Source organism: Cherax quadricarinatus, chromosome 59, assembly GCF_038502225.1.
Source record: "Cherax quadricarinatus isolate ZL_2023a chromosome 59, ASM3850222v1, whole genome shotgun sequence".
Classification (NCBI taxonomy): Eukaryota; Metazoa; Arthropoda; class Malacostraca; order Decapoda; family Parastacidae; genus Cherax; species Cherax quadricarinatus.
Window position 1 is genome coordinate 15,496,626 of NC_091350.1, and position 19,445 is coordinate 15,516,070.

At 41.6% G+C, this 19,445-nt stretch overlaps 1 protein-coding gene across 7 annotated transcripts in view; it reads left to right on the forward strand.

Moving 5' to 3' along the window:
* The window catches only part of kri (uracil phosphoribosyltransferase krishah), a 145,524-nt gene that overhangs the window by 109,447 nt on the left and 16,632 nt on the right, over positions 1 to 19,445 (forward strand). For 6 of the 7 annotated variants that reach the window (XM_070097773.1, XM_070097774.1, XM_070097772.1 and 3 more), the window contains one exon: positions 3,617 to 3,747. The exons of the other annotated variant lie outside the window; for it this stretch is intronic. In XM_070097773.1, the coding sequence (XP_069953874.1) occupies positions 3,617 to 3,747 (131 nt within the window). The remainder of the gene's footprint in view (positions 1 to 3,616; positions 3,748 to 19,445) is intronic. 7 annotated transcript variants of the gene reach the window in all.

The window sequence follows — 19,445 nt, forward strand, 5'->3', positions numbered from 1 at the left end:
AGTAGAGATGGAACCTTTGGAATTTGCAAGGAGTGTGTGTCAAATTTTGGGGTCTTTTATGCACATTTGAGTTTTTACTCAGGTTGAGCTATACACGAAGATATCAAAGTGTTAATTTTGACTTGTATTATACCTATGAGTTCTGTTGCAGCATTGCAGAAAAGGTTTTATATTAGTATTGATTGTCCTGTATATATAGTATGCACAGTAGTAAGAGTGAGTGTTTCGTATGTTGAGCAGGTTTAAACTTTTGAAGAGGGGGACACATGTTGTCTAGTGCTTGCTTGAGTGATAGTTTTGGCTTTAATTGATTTTCTGTAATAGATTACATTAGGATTGTACAGAATAAGTAATGCTATTTGAGGCACTTAGTAACATATCTTAGAGATGATGCCTGCTGTTTTGGAGACTGGTTGTGCACTGTATATGGTTGTTAACTTTAAATTGCTGCAGAGTAAAGCAGACTGAGCACTTGAACATCCCACTACATCATCAACTGCTGACAGCTCTGCATCCACATCAACATTTAAACCACACCCACCAAACTCGGCCCAGTAGGTCCACTTCACCCCTTTCTGCACACTTCAAATAGAAGAACTATTCACTACTAGCATGTAAAGTTAATGTTGTACTAATTTTTACTTGTACAATAGTAAAAAAAAATTGGTAAATTCAAAGGTAACCCTACTTTTCCCTATGTTCCTCACCTCACTTAATTCTGTTTTTTTTTTACCTTGAATGCTTATTTCAGACACATAACACCTGTGTTACATGGCAATGTAAATTGTATGGGCACTTCTGGAAAATTATTTAGAATAAGTATAAGAGTGATGAATATTATTATTTAGGGTACCTTAACTTGATGAGCAATAGTTAATGTTAAAGTACAGCCTCTCCTCACTTAGCGACGTAGTCGTTTACCGACGCCTCAGACTTAGGACGGGCTCTGACCAGTATGCATGCCTGAATAATGTATACTAGAGCTGATTTCCTCTATTCTGTTTATTACAATATACAGTACACTACTGTATAAACATTTAAAAATACAGTGGACCCCCGCATAACGATTACCTCCGAATGCGACCAATTATGTAAGTGTATTTATGTAAGTGCGTTTGTACGTGTATGTTTGGGGGTCTGAAATGGACTAATCTACTTCACAATATTTCTTATGGGAACAAATTCGGTCAGTACTGGCACCTGAACATACTTCTGGAGTGAAAAAATATCGTTAACCGGGGGTCCACTGTATACCAGAAATGCTATAAATGATACAAAGGTGACATTAAAACAACATCAAAGATGGTTGACAGAAACCCACTACCATTATAGTATGCTCCTCACTTAGCAACAAATTCATTTACCGACGTGGTCTTAGGAATGGGACTTTGTCGTTAACCCTTTGACTGTCGCAACCCCCAATCCTGAGGTGTCTGCTGGTGTCGCAAAATTTAAAAAAAAAATTATTTTTTCTTATGAAATGATAGAGAATCTTTTCCCTATTGTAAAGAGACCAAAAAAATGAAATTTGATGGAAAACTGACGGAATTACGCTCTCGCGAAGTTAGCGACCTCGGCGATATTTACAAATCGGCGATTTCGCCCACTTTGAGCCCTATTTTCGGCTAATTCCATTGTTCCAGTCGACCAAACGCATAGCTATTTCTTTAGAACTCCATTTTTTCTATCGATTGAGTACAAGAAACTGCCCATTTACCGATTTCAACTACCTAATAATGTGGTCAGAAATTTGCAATTTGGCCAATTTCACGAAAACTAAAAAATATGACAATTTCAAAATATGGTCCAGAATGAACAATGCAGACATTCCTGGCTCTAAAATAACATTTTCTTTGTTCATCAGTCATGTCTCCAGGCCCCTGTGATATTAATCTTGCTTTTTATTTTGAAATTTTATTCAAACAAAATATAGAAGATTTAATGTTATGCAGACAACTGCAATACTGTAATAACTGTAAAAATTACATCAACCCATTCATGACTGCATATTAGAATGGCTATTTGGACATTTATTGGACAATGACATCATTTGTTTACTTTTGAACATTGGCAAAAATCAAACATTTCCCCTACTTTGAGCTCCATTTCCAGGTTCTTTTTATAGTAAAATCAATCAAAATCACCTCTATTTCTATAATATGTTTTCCATTCTATCAAATGAGACCAAGAAAACAAGAATACAACCATAAATACTATACGAAAATAGACCACAAAGTCGGCATTTTAATTAAAAAAAACGGTCGGAGCTTTTTTTTTCTCATTATGCACTGCGTGCTCCAGGATTATTTTATATGGTGCACACTGACCACACAGACCCATTCTCTCACATGTGGGCCTACCAGCTTTCTCCTGCTTGATTTGAAGCCACTAGAATTTATCAGTATATATACGTCAAACACGGTACCTCGTAAGACGTATATATACGGCCGCAACAGTCAAAGGGTTAAGGATGACTGACAAGTGCAAGTGTACATACTGAAATAGCACAGTCACTGTGCTCCATAACTGTAACCATTACCTGGAGTTTACCTGGAGAGAGTTCCGGGGGTCAACGCCCCCGCGGCCCGGTCGGTGACCAGGCCTCCTGGTGGATCAGAGCCTGATCAACCAGGCTGTTACTGCTGGCTGCATGCAAACCAACGTATGAGCCACAGCCCGGCTGATCAGGACCCGACTTTGGGTGCTTGTCCAGTGCCAGCTTGAAGACTGCCAGGGGTCTGTTGGTAATCCCCCTTATGTATGCTGGGAGGCAGTTGAACAGTCTCGGGCCCCTGACACTTATTGTATGGTCTCTTAACGTGCTAGTGACACCCCTGCTTTTCATTGGGGGGATGTTGCATCGTCTGCCAAGTCTTTTGCTTTCGTAGTGAGTGATTTTCGTGTGCAAGTTCGGTACTAGTCCCTCTAGGATTTTCCAGGTGTATATAATCATGTATCTCTCCCGCCTGCATTCCAGGGAATACAGGTTCAAGAACCTCAAGCGCTCCCAGTAAATGAGGTGTTTTATCTCCGTTATGCGCGCCGTGAAGGTTCTCTGTACATTTTCTAGGTCAGCAATTTCACCTGCCTTGAAAGGTGCTGTTAGTGTGCAGCAATATTCCAGCCTAGATAGAACAAGTGACCTGAAGAGTGTCATCATGGGCTTGGCCTCCCTAGTTTTGAAGGTTCTCATTATCCATCCTGTCATTTTTCTAGCAGATGCGATCGATACAATGTTATGGTCCTTGAAGGTGAGATCCTCCGACATGATCACTCCCAGGTCTTTGACGTTGGTGTTTCGCTCTATTTTGTGGCCAGAATTTGTTTTGTACTCTGATGAAGATTTAATTTCCTCATGTTTACCATATCTGAGTAATTGAAATTTCTCATCGTTGCATTACTACTACTACTACCATTGAAAAAAACTTTGGGGAAAAGTGCTCAAATGTATATGAAAAATGATTGATTCACAATTTGCAAGAAATTTAAGTACAGGAACTTGGGATAATGTTATTCATTTGAAATTTTTGAGTAAATTAGTATTATAAGCTTGATACCTATATGTAATAAATGTTCTGGGTTAAGGTTATGATTGTATGTGAGTATTACTATCTAGGTTCTGGCAACACAGTGATCAAAGCAGTCAATGTCCTCCAAGAACATGCAGTAGATGAGGAAAACATCATTCTCCTCAACTTATTTTCTACACCTGCAGCAGCGCGTACCATTACTAGTGCATTTCCTAAGGTGAGTAGCAATATTGTTTATATGATAAATACAGTAGGGCCCTGCTTTATGGCGTTTTACCTTACGGCATTCCGCTAATACAACGATTTCAAATTATGACCAAAACTTATTATACAGCGAGCAATCTTTCTGATACGGCGCGCCCCAGAGGCGTTGCTAGGGTTGGTGTCACCCGAGGCGGTATCTTTGGTGTCACCCCCATGAAATCCAAGGACGGGGGGATGGGGGGGAAGTAAACTCCAATTACGTCACTATTGCATGACCAGTGACAAATATTTAACAATGAGAACGTTTAAGGGCCATAAACTGAACAGGAAAATACTTATCAACTTTATTAATGATAAAATAAATAATTGTAGTACAGGTCCTCCATCACAAATCCGGCATCATTGGGACCTGTAGTGTGCCGGATTACTGAGTTTGCCGAATTACAGAGTGGCTAAGTTAGAATACACTTAATAAAATTAACCAACTTACACAGTTCATTGAACATTGGCAAAAATCAAACATTTCCGCTAATTTGAGCTCAATTTCAAGGTACATTTCATCATGAAAGCAATCAAAATCATGTCTATTTCTGTAATATATCTTCCAGTATATCAAATGAGTCCAAAAAATGAGAATACAACAATAAAAACCATACGAAAATATACTGCAAAGAGGCGGCTAATGGCTGAAAAGTGAACTCCCTTATTTATCGTCCGTCATTTTTATTTTTGTTGTACGTTAAGAAGCATGTTTCCATCATACATTGCCCAAGTTTCAATGAGATAGCCCAGCAAACAACCGAGAAAAAAAAAATATTTACCAAAAATCATATATGGCAAGCCCAAGCCAGGTACTGGAAATAAGTCACTTTGTCTGACTTTTCTGGGTTATCCTAGGTTCTCTATACATACACTGCTATGTATGATAATCTATGTAACTGTATTTGTGTATATCTGAATAAGCTTATTTACTTCTAGTTTGTCAACTGAGTACAAGAAACCGCCCATTCACTTATTTCAACTACCCAATAAAGTGGTCAGAAATTGGCAGTTTGGCCGATTTCACACAAATTTCAACAGATGCCAATTTCAAAATAGTGTCCAGAATAAACAATGTAGACATTCCAGGCACTAAAATAACATTTTCTCTGTTCATTAGTCACGGCTCCAGGCCCCTCTTATATTACTCTTGCTTACCATTTGGAATTTTTATTCACAGAAAAAAAAAAAAAGATTTACTGTTATGCAGACTGCTGCATTATTGTAATAATTGTATAAATAATGTCAATCCATTCTTGACTCCGTACTGGAATTTAGACTGGCAGGCAGACAGGTATTGGACGGTGACGTCATTTGTTTACTCTTGAGCTTCGCTAAAGAATAGAACATTTTTGCTACTGTGAGCGCAATTTCAAGGTACTTTTCATCATGAAGGCAATCAAAATCATATCTATTTCTGTAATATATCTTTCATTCTATCAAATGAGACCGAAAAAATGAGAATATAACCATAACAACCATACAAAAATATACCGCTAAGCGGCTGCTGATGGCCGAGAAGTGAACTCCGCTATTTATGGTCTGATTTCTTTCATTTTTGGTGTACGTGAAGAAGTATCTTTCCATCATACATTGCTCAAGTTTGAATAAGATAATCCAACAAACAACTGAGAAAATAATATAATAATAATAATAATATCTTTATTTACTACACGTACAGCAAGCGTGCGTGAGCGTGTTAGATAGGAGTGAATGGAGACGAATGGTACTTGGGACCTGACGATCTGTTGGAGTGTGAGCAGGGTAATATTTAGTGAAGGGATTCAGGGAAACCGGTTATTTTCATATAGTCGGACTTGAGTCCTGGAAATGGGAAGTACAATGCCTGCACTTTAAAGGAGGGGTTTGGGATATTGGCAGTTTGGAGGGATATGTTGTGTGTCTTTATATGTGTATGCTTCTGGACTGTTGTATTCTGAGCACCTCTGCAAAAACAGTGATAATGTGCGAGTGTGGTGAAAGTGTTGAATGATGATGAAAGTATTTTCTTTTTGGGGATTTTTTCTTTTATTTTTGGGTCACCCTGCCTCGGTGGGAGACGGCCGACTTGTTGAAAAAAAAAAAAAAGTACATGTACAAGGTATACAGGCCTAGCTGACATCAGTAAGTAAGTAAGTTTATTCAGGTGTACACAAATACAGTTACATAGAATTATCATACTTAACAGCATATGTGTAGAGAACCTAGGATAACCCAAAAAAGTCAGACACAGTGACTTATTTCCGTTGGGGTCCTTTTACCTTATTATTATAATATAAATGTTATAATATTTTCTTAATATTCTGTAATGAAGATAACATCTTATTATCATACTAAAAAGACTACTACATGAGGGTCATTAAGACTATCTACAATACGAGGGTCACTATTTACAATACAAGTGACATACTACTGTATAGAAAGGCACTTGTTATGCTGAGTATTTCAAGAAAATTAGGTCAGTGTCCCAGGATAACACCCACACTAGTAGACTAACACCCAGGTACCCATTTACTGATGGGTAAACATAGACAACAGGTGCAAAGAAACACGCCTAATGTTTCTACCCTGGCTGGGAATTGAATATTTACCAAAAATCATATATGGCTAATCCAAGCCAGGTACTAAAAATAAGCCACGTTGACTTTTTTGGGGTTATCCTAGGTTCTCTACACATATGCTGCTATGTGTGATAATCTATAGAGAGAAAATAACTTTTTTGTTTCATGTTTATGGTGGAGTACAAGTGTATATCATAGTTAGCCCTGTGCTATACTCCGTTTTCTCTAATATAAGCCACCAAGACGAGGATACCATATCCTCTACATACCTCTGTCGAACTGCTCAGTGTTATGCCAAATTTTATTCATTCTGGAGTATTTAACATGTTTTATGTTATTTATATTGTTTCTTATGTCATATTAGATCAATTGTGATAGGCAAATAAGCTGTAGTGTTGATATTAGCGTAATAATAAAGCATATTCTCCTGCTTCATGAGACTGAGCTCATGACAACCGACAGTGGCTTCAAAGCCACCTTATCTTTAATGGATAATGTACTGTGTAGGTGCTTTACATAATGAGAAGCATTTCTTTTATTCATTGGAACCATGGCTAGGGCTAAAAGTAAGCAGGTTAAAACAATAAATGGAGAAAAAGAAATTGGAATGACTTATGCAGCAAGTAGCGCCACCAAACAGTACCAGCAGGTTGGTGTGGCGACCCTGGAAATTTGAAATTATGCTAGCCAAAATTAGTGCCGAATAACTGAAGGAACCGAATAACTGATTGCCGGATTTGTGAGGCAGACCTGTAATATTGAGGAAACATACTCAAATATCACTTTGAGTACAGCTAACACATCCTACATTTATTATTCTTCAACAATGCCAAAAAAAAAAAACTTGAAAAATAAAGAAAAACATTGCAATATCAGAGAAACGCTAGTTTCAATTTGACCTTGAGTGCAGGTAACATCTCAGTGAATCAGATCATATATTTCCTTGCCTTCAATCCTGTAAAATCATATAACACCTCATCAAAATCAATGCTGTCAACTGACCCATTTTCTATGGATAACATTGCTATGTCAGAGATTCTGGATCAGCTGATTGTGGACCGTAAATAGTTTTTAACCCTTTGACTGTTTCAGGCCCCTCTCTGAAACTGTCATTCTATGTCGCTCAATTTTTTAAAAAAAAAAAATTATTTTTTCTTATGAAATGATAGAGAAACTTTTCCCGATGGTAATGACACCAAAAGTTCGAAATTTGGTCGAAAACTCATGGAATTATGCTCCCGCGAAGTTAGCGGTCTCGGCGACATGTGCGTATCGGCGATTTCGCCGACTTTGGGCCCTATTTTCAGCCAATTCCATTGTTCCAGTTGACCAAACTCATAGCTATTTCTTTAGAACTCCATTTTATATATCAGCTGAGTACAAGAAACCTCCCATTTACTAATTTGGACTATCCAATATGGTGGTCAGAAATTGGCAATTTGGCCAATTTCACGCAAACTAAAAAAGATGCCAATTTCAAAATAGGGTCCAGAATAAACAAGGTAGACATTCATGGCACTTAAGTAACATATGCTCTGTTCATTAGTCACATCTCTAGGCCCCTCTTATATTATTATTGCTTTCTATTTTGATTTTTTATTCATACAAAAATAATACAAAATTTACTGTTATGCAGACTACTGCATTATTGTAAAAATGGTATAAATAATATCAGTGCACTAGTGAAAGAATATTAGACTCCCCAGTTGACGTGTATTGGACGTGTGGTGTGATTTATTTACTCCTGAACATTGGTAAAAATCGAACATTTCTGCTACTTTGAGCTCAGTTTCAAGGTAGTTTTCATCATCAAAGTAATGAAAATCATCTCTATTTCTGTAATATGTTTTCCATTTTATCACCTAAGACCATGAAAACGCGAATACAACGATAAATACTATACGAAAATACACCTCAAAGTCGGCGTTTTATTCCAAAAAAACGATCAGTTTTTTTTTCTCATTACGCAATGTGTGCTGCAGGATTTTTTTTATGTGGTGCACACTGACCACACAGACTCATTCTCTCACATGTGGGCCTACCAGCTTTCTCCCACTTGATTTGAAGCCGCTAGAATTATTGAGTATATATAAGTCAGAAACATTGGCTCGTAAGACGTATTTATACGTCGAAAACAGTCAAAGGGTTAATCAGCTTCAACTTGGAGAAACCCCTTTCACAAGAAGCCACAGAAACACATATAGTAAGGAACAGCCTCAGGCAGAGTGTCAGAGTTGGAAGTGATTCAATGAAATCTCATTCAGCTATGAATGTTAGTACATCCAGTGCAGTCCAGTGCTTAACTTTTTCAAGATCAACATCAGCAGCTTGCAGGTGCCTCCATAGTCTTGGTATTTCAAGCATGAGCTCATTTTTGTATATTTCATTTTAGAAGACTGAGAGTCTTGAAGCCATCACCTCCAAATCTTCTTCAACATGGCTGCCACATTCTTGAATGCTTTTAATCGTATCTCGAGTTCATTATGAAAACGATCACTGCACTCCAACATCGCCCTCTTGTTTTCTTCCTGTAGAGTGAGTCTGGAATCTCTTGCTTGCTCCCCTGCCATCCTTTTCTTTAACCCTTAAACGGTCCAAACAGATCGATGTTAAAATTTGTAGTGCTACAAAAGTAGATCTACTTTTTTTTACATATTTTCAAATTAACAAAAAAAAAAAAAAAAAGTATGTAGATAAAAGTTTTTCTTACACGTTTTCAAATGTAAAACAAAAAAAGATCTACTTTTTTTTACGTACTTTCAGATGTTGAAAAAAGTATTTATACATTTGGACCATTTAAGGGTTAACCTGATTCTTCTCCCTGTTGGAAATCCATACTTCTCACATTTCAAAAATGCCTGTTGTATTGAATTTTCCACTATGTTATCTCGCCCTTCATTCAAAAATAATTGCAGTGCCTCTAGCTTCACCACCACTTTGTCAAGAGTTAAATCCTTAGTCTGCAAGCTGAACCTCCCGAAGTATGTCACACCAGAAATACAGATAACACACAAATGTGAACTCACACACAGCAGGGAGAAGACCTTGTGTTGCTCCTCTTGTATCCAAATTTTCCTGTAAATCGCAAAGAACTTCAATCGCTGCCACAAATTTCTCGAAAGATTCTGCTACTGGTTTCACTACATTGTAATGAGAACTCCATCTTGTTGTTGATAATCTTTTCAAAGAGACTGCAGTATGGTCCATTAATACATCCCATCGATGGGTGGAGGAGGCAAAGAATGTATAGGCTGACTCAAGACTGCCAAAAAATTTTACACATGATGAATTCTCGGCAAAAGAATGCTGACCACACAAGTTCAATGAATGGTCCACACAACCACTGAAAATTGCCTTCTTGCTCTTTTCTTTAAGAATGGCTTGTACACCTCCATGGACCCCGGCCATAGTGGCAACATTGTCATATCCCTGAGCACAGCACAGCATGAAGTCCAGTCCATCACTTTCCAGCTTTTTCAGGATATCAGAACTGATATCAGCAGCTTTTTTTTGTCCTTCAAAGGAAAAAAACAAGAAAAACTTCCTTCACTTGAACTCTTCCATCCTCCATTTGCACATACCTGATAACTTCTGACATTTGGTCAGTGTGTGTCACATCTGGTGCACTGTCAAACATAACGCTGTAGTGTACAGCTCTCTTGACATCAGTAACAAGTTTCTCTTTGACTCAATTTGCCAGAACACTTAAAAACTCATTTTGAGTTGATGGCGAGAGATACGAAACTGATGACCTGTGTTCACTTGAGCTGCACTTCAGTCTCATTAGGTGCTCTTTTAGCACAGGATCATACTTAGCTATTAATTCAACCATTAGCTGAACTTGTTCATTTTTTGCCTTCCTTTGTTGACATCCACGAGGTCTCTGATTTATGCACTCCATGAGGCATGATATTATATCAATGATCTGAAAAAAAGAATGCCAGGTTCACTGTTTTGGTTCTACTGAATATTCGGTAATTTTTAATGGTGACAAAGAAATAAATGGTGCCAATTCTATTATGCTACTGAGGATGAAATGAAGTTAGGAAACAAAATAATGAAGTTAGGAAAGGAAATAAATGGGTGAAGTTCAGATAAAATTAAGACTAACTATTAATAACTGCTGTTTCATGATTGCATTAATTTTTTCAGTAGAACCCAATTTGGATATTTAATTCACTTTAACCAGAATGAGAGCAAAGCAGAAAAAATTAAGCTTACTTTCCAATGAATTGGTAAAAATAATCATAATGGTCATTATGGATGTAATACTAATGTATACCATATTATTTGGTAAGCCTCCTGGCCCTATAGGCTTTACTCCACAAGGATTGGTAACAACAGTGCATGGTTAAAATGGATATCAATAACAAAAAGGCACAATACCGTGACTGGAGCAATACACAAATAACCCGCACACAGGAGACAGGAGCTCACGACGACGTTGCAGTCCGACTTAGACCATTTACAAAGTCACACTAACAGAAAGCACGAACGAACAAACGTTAACAGAAAGCAGACCTCTTCAAGGGGGGCTCCTTGGCGTGGTGAAGAGGCTCTTGGTCTGAGGAATTAGCCCTGTCGGTCTTCTTCCTCAGACCGAACCTAATTACCCCCCCATTCTCCCCTCCCCTATCCCATCCTCCCCATCCTCCCCTTTTTCCATTCCTCCTCCTCCTCCTCACCCCTCCCTTTTGCCCTTCCTCTTTTTAGCCTTCGTGATTTCTCCCACAGGCGCGCTAGTTCCTGGGTAGGGGAAAGGACACCGGGGTCCATCCCATTCCATTGAGGTTTCTTGGCGGTGGCGTAGTTTGCCGTGGAATCTGGATTGCCTAGGGATGTCCCGATCCCTCTCCGGTATCCCGGAGTAGCTTTGGGTGTCTTTTGGGCGACGGGTGTATCTCTGGAAGCCACCTTTCGGATTCCGGGGGTGGTGGCTGAAGGAGGTATGCTTTGTGGCGGATATCCGGCCGCCCTCTCTTTTGTCCACCGAGGTAGCTCGGCAGATGTGAGGTTGCTATCCCAGATTGCTGGTTTACTGGCATGAAGGGTAGGGTATGGCACGGGTTCCATGCTGCATCTGCGCTACTAGCGGTGTCGAGTCCTCTTGGGCGCGGAGGGAGATTTCTGGCCCTTTCATTCCTCCTAGGAACTATCCCTCCCCGGTCCCCCCTTTTTTTTTTCTTTTTTTTATTTTTATTTTCTTTTCTTCTTTCTTTTTTTTTCTTAAAAACAAAAAGAAAGAAGTAACCTAACCATGGCAGCCCTAGTCCATGAACCTGGTACCCCCGGGCCCCTTCTTGATACCGCACCCCGTTCTGACCCCGCCTCGTCTTTGGACCACTCTTCAGACATTCCTCATGCCTCTGTACCTATTGCCGGTGCTGTTTCCTCACCCGCTTCAGGTACTGAGGCCTCGACTGACTCCTTCGATTTATCAGACCTTCGCTCTCCTCTGACTATGCTTCCGGCCTCTCCCTCTACGGTGCGGCAATTTTCAAATCGCCGACCCGTTCCACGTCGGACCAACTCTGGTCCCACGCCTAAACGTCAACGACAATTACCTGCTGATGATACTTCTCCACCTTCACCTTCTCGTTCTTCTCAGAAACGATCGACACGTCCTTCACTACCTTTCCACGCTCAGTTTCAGACTGAACAGTGGACTAAGTTCTTCACTTTACGACCAACTTCCTCTACTGCCTATCTTTCTGACCATAGTATTGGCAAGGCACTCCTACGCCATGTTGGTAAAGATATTTCTTTTCATGCTCTTAAGAGCGGTACGCGCATCATTACCGTACAGAATGCTACCCAGGCTCGTGAGCTCTCTCGTCTTTCCCATATAGATACTGTTCCTGTCACCCTTGAAAAACATCATTCCCTCAATTCTTGTAGTGGTACCGTTATTCTGCCCCATACCATAGTTCAACAAAATTTCCAGACATGTGGCACCGACATTCTAGAACAGCTGGAACTCCAAGATCTCCCAATCCTCAAGGTAGACACTTACGTTCTTCCTGCCCGTGGGCGGAGACGATACCCTAGCAATGTGGCTCGTTTAACTTTTGACAGCCGAGAACTCCCATCCTCCGTTTATATAGCAGGACATCGGTTACAAGTTCGAAAGGTGATCCCTACACCACAACAGTGTAGAAATTGCTGGCGATTTGGCCATCCAGCGAAATATTGCAGATCTATCGCCGAATGCCCAGTCTGTGGTGCCGATGACCATTCTAATACGTCTTGCAATCGATCTCCCTCTTGCCTTAACTGTCATGAGGCTCACCCTTCGTACTCTCGCCGTTGTCAGGTCTATTTAAACGAGCAGGAAATCCGTTACCTCAAAGAGACAGAAGGTCTCCCTTATGCCATGGCAGTTTCTCATCTCCGCCTCCAAGGGAGACTCCCACGTGTTTCTTATTCCCGTGTTTCAAAACGTCCCCCCACTTCTGGTATCCCATCTTCTACACCCACCTCTGTGGTTACCTCTCCCATAATCACTCCTGTATCTAATCCTTTTGCTGTCCTCGGCTCAGACGTCCCTACTTCAACGCCTCAGTCTAATCTCGCTTCTTCGAGTTCTCTCTTACAAGCCTCAGTATCGACGAGACCTCGTACGACACCTCTTCCCAATCGTCCCTCTACTTCTCAAAAGTCAAAAAAAGGTCCGGTAACACCTCCTACCCATCTTCCACCTCCTCATTTTACCCTCCCTGTCTCTGTCCCTAGTTCTTCCCCTCTCACTGGCTCAGTTACAAGTGCAGAGGTTCACCCTCCTCCTCGTAATGTACCTTCCTCCCCTGTTCCCTCCCAAGTTTCTTCCTCTTCTGCCACCTCCCAGGTTCCTGTCTCTTCTGTCCCCTGCCACGCTTCTCCAGTTCCCTCCACCCTTTCGCCCCCCCCTACCTTGGTACAGTCCAATACAGTTCCAATCTTTACTCATCCTCCCCCTACCATTCCCAATATTGTCTCCCATACGACATCTCTGAATTCCGAAACACTTGAAGCAATCTCTGAATATATTGCAGAGACCAAACCATCAGTGGACACTGATCCACCTTCCGCTCTTTCTCTCTCCTCTGCTCCATCTGCGCAACTCCTTTCTTCACAGCGCACCGTTCCTTCGCTGCTTGAACATTTTCCACTGCCTCCGCATGTGGACTTTTCTAACCCTTCTAGTCCGTAGGAACCCTTACCTGCGGATTTCAAGTATCTTTATCATTGCCAATCATGGCCTTTTTACAGTGGAATATACGCGGCCTCAGGGGTAATCGGGGTGAGCTTCAGATGTTACTCTCCCAGTTTGCCCCTGTTGGTGTTTGCTTACAGGAACCAAAATTACACTCTGCTGTTATTTCTCACATCTCAGGCTATAATTTATTGTATTCTTCAGATCCTTTTCCTGATGGGACCTTTAATGAAAGTGCCCTTCTCCGCACTGATATTCCGTACCATCAGCTATTTATTCATACTTCGCTGCATTACACAGCAGCCCGTATCCACTTACATAGGTGGTATACGCTCTGTTCTTTATATCTCTCTCCTTCTCGGGCATTATCTATTCCGGATTTTGCCTTCCTTGTTTCGTCATTACCGCCACCGATTCTGTTACTTGGTGATTTTAATGCCCACCATTTCCTCTGGGGAGGGTCTCACTGTGATTCCCGTGGAATTCAGTTAGAGGCTTTTCTTGCCACCCACCCCCTCCATGTTTTAAATACAGGTACTCACACCCATTTTGATCCTCGGACTCATACTCTCTCTTGCATCGATCTCTCAGTTTGCTCTTCCTCCGCCGCATTAGACTTTACTTGGTCTGTTCTCCCGGACTTACATGACAGTGATCATTTCCCAATCATTCTTACTTCCCCTTCATATTCGCCACCTCTTCGCACCCCACGCTGGCAATTTAATCGGGCAAATTGGAACCTTTACTCACACCTGACTGTTTTTAAAGAGGTTCCTTCTTCGTCCTCCATCGATGAGCTTTTACACCTCTTCTCGTCCTCCGTTTTCACCGCAGCTTCTCATTCTATACCCCAAACTTCGGGCAGGCATTCTCAGAAATGCGTGCCTTGGTGGTCTCCTGCTTGTGCTCGTGCAGTACGTTTGAAACGCGCTGCATGGGGCAGGTACCGGTACAATAGAACCACAGAGCGACTCCTTGATTTTAAACAGAAGCGTGCGATCGCTCGCCGTGTCATCCGTGACGCTAAACGCACTTGCTGGCGAGATTATGTCTCCACCATCACCTCTGCTTCCTCTATGAGTGCAGTCTGGAAAAAAGTACGAAAACTGAGTGGTAAATATTCTCCTGACCCGGCTCCTGTTCTGCGAGTTGCCGGTGTTGATATAGCAAACCCACTAGATGTTGCCAATGAAATTGGCAATCATCTGGTCCGTATTTCTCAGGGACTCCATCTATGCCCCTCATTTCTTTCCTCAAAGTCTGCCAGAGAGTTAGCACCCTTGGACTTTTCTTCTCTCAGAGAAGAACAGTATAATGTGCCTTTTACACTTCAAGAACTGGAGGCAACACTCTCAGCTTGTCGATCATCGGCAGCTGGGCCCGACGACATTCATATTCGTATGCTACAACATTTACATCAGTCAGCCCTTGCAGTCCTATTACGCCTTTACAATCTTATTTGGTCACAAGGAGTTCTTCCACAGCTGTGGAAATCCGCCATTGTTCTCCCTTTCCGCAAACCAGGCACTACGGGACATGAAACCTCCCACTATCGTCCCATTGCTCTTACCAGTGCAGTTTGCAAAGTAATGGAACGTCTAGTAAATAGACGTTTAGTGTGGTATTTAGAGACACACAACAGTCTCTCCACTCGTCAATATGGCTTTCGTAAGGGACGTTCTACCATAGACCCCTTACTGCGCTTGGATACGTATGTTCGTAATGCCTTTGCGAATAACCACTCAGTTATTGCCATATTTTTTGACCTTGAGAAGGCATATGACACAACTTGGAGGTATAATATTTTAGCCCAAGCCCACTCCTTAGGCCTTCGAGGCAATCTACCATCCTTCCTTAAGAACTTTTTAACTGACAGGCATTTCCGTGTTCGGGTTAATAATGTGCTCTCCCCGGACTTTGTCCAAGCTGAAGGTGTCCCCCAGGGATGTGTTCTGAGCACAACACTTTTTCTCCTTGCTATTAATGATTTGGCCTCTAGTCTTCCATCAAATATTTGGTCATCACTCTATGTTGATGACTTCGCTATTGCCTGTGCAGGCGCTGACTGTCACCTCCTTACAGTTTCTCTCCAGCATGCAGTCGACCGTGTTTCCAATTGGGCCACCACACATGGGTTTAAATTTTCCAGCACTAAAACCCACCAAATCACTTTCACTAGACGCTCTGTCATCTCTGATCATCCTTTGTACCTCTATGGCTCACGTATCCCTGAACGTGATACAGTCAAGTTTCTGGGCCTCCTCTTTGATCGTAGGTTATCCTGGAAACCTCACATTACCTCTCTGAAGGCAACTTGTCACAGCCGGCTGAACCTTCTTAAAACCCTTGCTCATCTTTCGTGGGGAGCTGATCGTCGAACCCTCCTTCACCTACATTCCACCCTTATTTTATCGAAACTTGATTATGGTGACCAGATCTATTCAGCGGCATCTCCTGCTACTCTCTCTAACCTTAACCCCATTCATCACCAAGGATTACGTTTATGCCTTGGTGCTTTTCGCTCTTCCCCTGTCGAAAGCCTCTATGCAGAAGCGAACGTTCCATCCTTATCCGATCGCCGTGATGCCCATTGCCTGCGCTACTATGTACGCTCTCATGATCTCCGCAATCCTTCCATTTATAGAATGGTCACTGATATTAGTAGACATTCTTTATTTGTTCGCCGCCCCTGCTTACTCCGTCCCTTCTCTCTTCGCCTTCATTCGCTCTTGTCTTCTCTTCAACTACCACCTTTCTATGTACATGTAGCATCTCACTTTTCCCTACCCCCCTGGGAAGTTCCAGCTGTTCGAGTCTGTTCTTTCTCCCTCCCTTGCTCGAAAGCCCAACTGTCTACGGTCGCTTCCCGCTCTCTTTTTCTTGACCACTTTCACTCTCATTCTCATGCCATTGCTGTGTACACAGATGGCTCTAAGTCTTCTGACGGCGTAGGATTCGCAGCAGTGTTTCCGGACAGCGTCGTACAAGGGCATTTACTATCTTCAGCTAGTATTTTTACTGCTGAATTATATGCCATCCTTACAGCACTTATCCGTATTGCATCTATGCCTGTGTCATCATTTGTGGTTGTCTCAGACTCCCTTAGTGCTTTACAGGCTATACAAAAATTTGATACACCTCACCCCTTAGTCCTCCGTATCCAACTTTGGCTACGCCGCATCTTTACTAAGCATAAAGATATTGTTTTTTGTTGGGTCCCTGGTCATGTTGACGTACAGGGCAATGAACAGGCAGACACTGCTGCGCGGTCAGCAGTACATGACCTACCAGTTTCTTATAGAGGTATTCCATGTACGGACTATTTTGCTGTAATATCTTCCCACCTTCACACCCGTTGGCAACAACGTTGGTCTACTATGCTCGGCAACAAACTTCAGTCTATTAAACCGAGTATAGGTTACTGGCCGTCTTCTTATCACCAGTGTCGAGGTTGGGAGACTACTCTCTCCCGTCTTCGCATTGGCCATACTCGTCTTACTCATGGATATCTCATGGAGAGGCGTCTTGCTCCTCTCTGTGAGAATTGCCAAGCTCCATTATCAGTCAGCCACATTCTGTTGGACTGCCCACTTTATCAACGAGCACGCAGAATTTACCTCTGTCGTCGTCTTCGACCCGCTGCTCTCTCTTTACCTTCCCTTCTCGCTGATGGACCCACCTTTCATCCGGACTCTCTCATTGACTTTTTGACAACGACTGACTTACTTCACAAATTCTGATACTTTCAGCCCTTTCTACTTGTATCTCTTGCTACCCTCTACCCCCGTACTATCCCCTGCCCCGCTGTTTTCTGTAACCTGCTGATCATCCCCCCTCCCTTCTGCCATCCAATTCCCTTGCTTCCTTCCCTACCCTGCAGCGCTGTATAGCCCTTGTGGCTTAGCGCTTCTTTTTGATTATAATAATAATAATAATAACAGAAAGCAGAGGAGGAGGGAGTATATATAGGCCAGCAGACAGGGACGGGGCAAGAGAGGTAGTAGGAAAGGAGGAAGAGAGGTAGTAGTAGTATAGTGGAGCGAGTCAAATACTCCAGACTTTGGAACAGAACATCTCCAGGCTGAGGGACTGACAACCTCAAATCTACGACTTCAAGGGTGATGGGCTGATTACATCGTCTTCACATCTCTACTGCTCCTGCCTACTTTCTGTACTCGACTGAAGAACTGAAGGAGCCTACTGTGTAGGCAAAACATTTTGGAATAAAGTTGCCTAACTGTTGCCTATGTGTCTTACCTACCAACCTGTCGGTATTGTATACCATTTTGATATTGACTCATACAAGGAAAGTTGTGTATGTAGATGACATCTTTGCTCTTTGTCCTGATGACTAGCCACTGTGTAGCTTCATCAGTAGAATACAAAGTGGGCCAACAGGCCTGCTGCAGTGTTCCTCCTTTCTTACGTTCTTTCATTGTATAAGTGTCTGTCTTCAATGGGAATGTAATTCCTTGCTTCCTTTCCTTGATGTTAATATCCACCTCTCAGACACAGGTTTTGGTTTTTCCATGTAGCACAAGCCTATGCACAGTGGCATATACATTCACTACTGTGATAAATGGTTTGAAAACTGACAAGTTGAAGATTGAGACACTTACGGGAATCATTATTAAGGAAACGTTTCGCCACACAATGGCTTCTTCAGTCCAATACAAAGTAGAGTGTGGCAACGTTTCACTTTCCAGGAGTTTTGTCAAGCCGATACAAACAATACATGGACACAGAGGGTATATATAGGCTTTGAGTGAGGTGTAGTACAAGTAGAGGTAGTAGTAGTTGTAGTTGTTCTTACACTCTTATACATGTGGTGGAAAAGCTTTGGGTAGGGGTAGTTTTGATAAGGACCTGCCTTGTATGGGCCAGTAGGGCTTCTGCAGTGTTCCTCCATTATTTTGTTCTTACATACCACGGTTATTTCAACATTTCATGAATGTCAGTTCTCACCCGTTCATATATCTTGGTTCATGAACATGACTGATATCACCAATAGGCAAAAGTAAAGCTAAAAATATGATAATTACCTGACCCTTTGTCTGTTTAACCCAGCCACATATACACCACATGGACCAAACTCACTGGTGGGCGGTGCAGCAGACACAGTATGTAACGTCACTGATGACTGATCATAGTTATGCCAAGGCGATTAAGGTTCTTTCCAAAACATCATAAATAAAATTATCGATTTATCATAGTTTATCATACAGCGTCATTGATTTTCCCTATATAGGCCTATTTGTACTCTGTAATCATATAATAGGCTATACATATAGAAACAGGATTTTTCTTCTATGTTGCTGCAGCACTGCCTAGTATGGGCCAGTAGGCCTGCTGCAGTGTTCCTCCTTTCTTATGTTCTTAGTGTCACCTTCTTTAGTCTCTTTGGTGTCACCCCCTAAATGGTGTCACCCAGACCCCCCCGCCCCCCTTTAACGTCGCCTCTGGCACGCCCCACCCGGTTTGTTTACATTCTCCGTGAGCACATCTCTCTCTTATGTCTGGAAATTTTCAAAAATTTCAAAGTGTTTTAAAGTTATTGCATATTTTATATGTACTCTGATAATTACACTTGTGTACCTGCACCTAAATATACTTACACACTGTGCTGGCATGCAGGTACACATTAAAATCACTAAGAGTCTATCTACTCTTGACGTCATATAATATCTCGTGGCGCAATAAATGTCTTATACAGTGGACCCTCACCTAACAATATTAATTGGTACCTGAGAATGAATATTGTTAGGTGAGTTTTTTAGCATTAGCTGAGGCCAAATGTTTGCGTTAAAATGTATCGTTAGCTGGATTTAACGTTAGGTGATGCCATCGTTAGCTGAGGGTCCACTGTATTACGTTAATATAGACATTTCCATTAATCCATCTATGATATTCTTTTCAAAA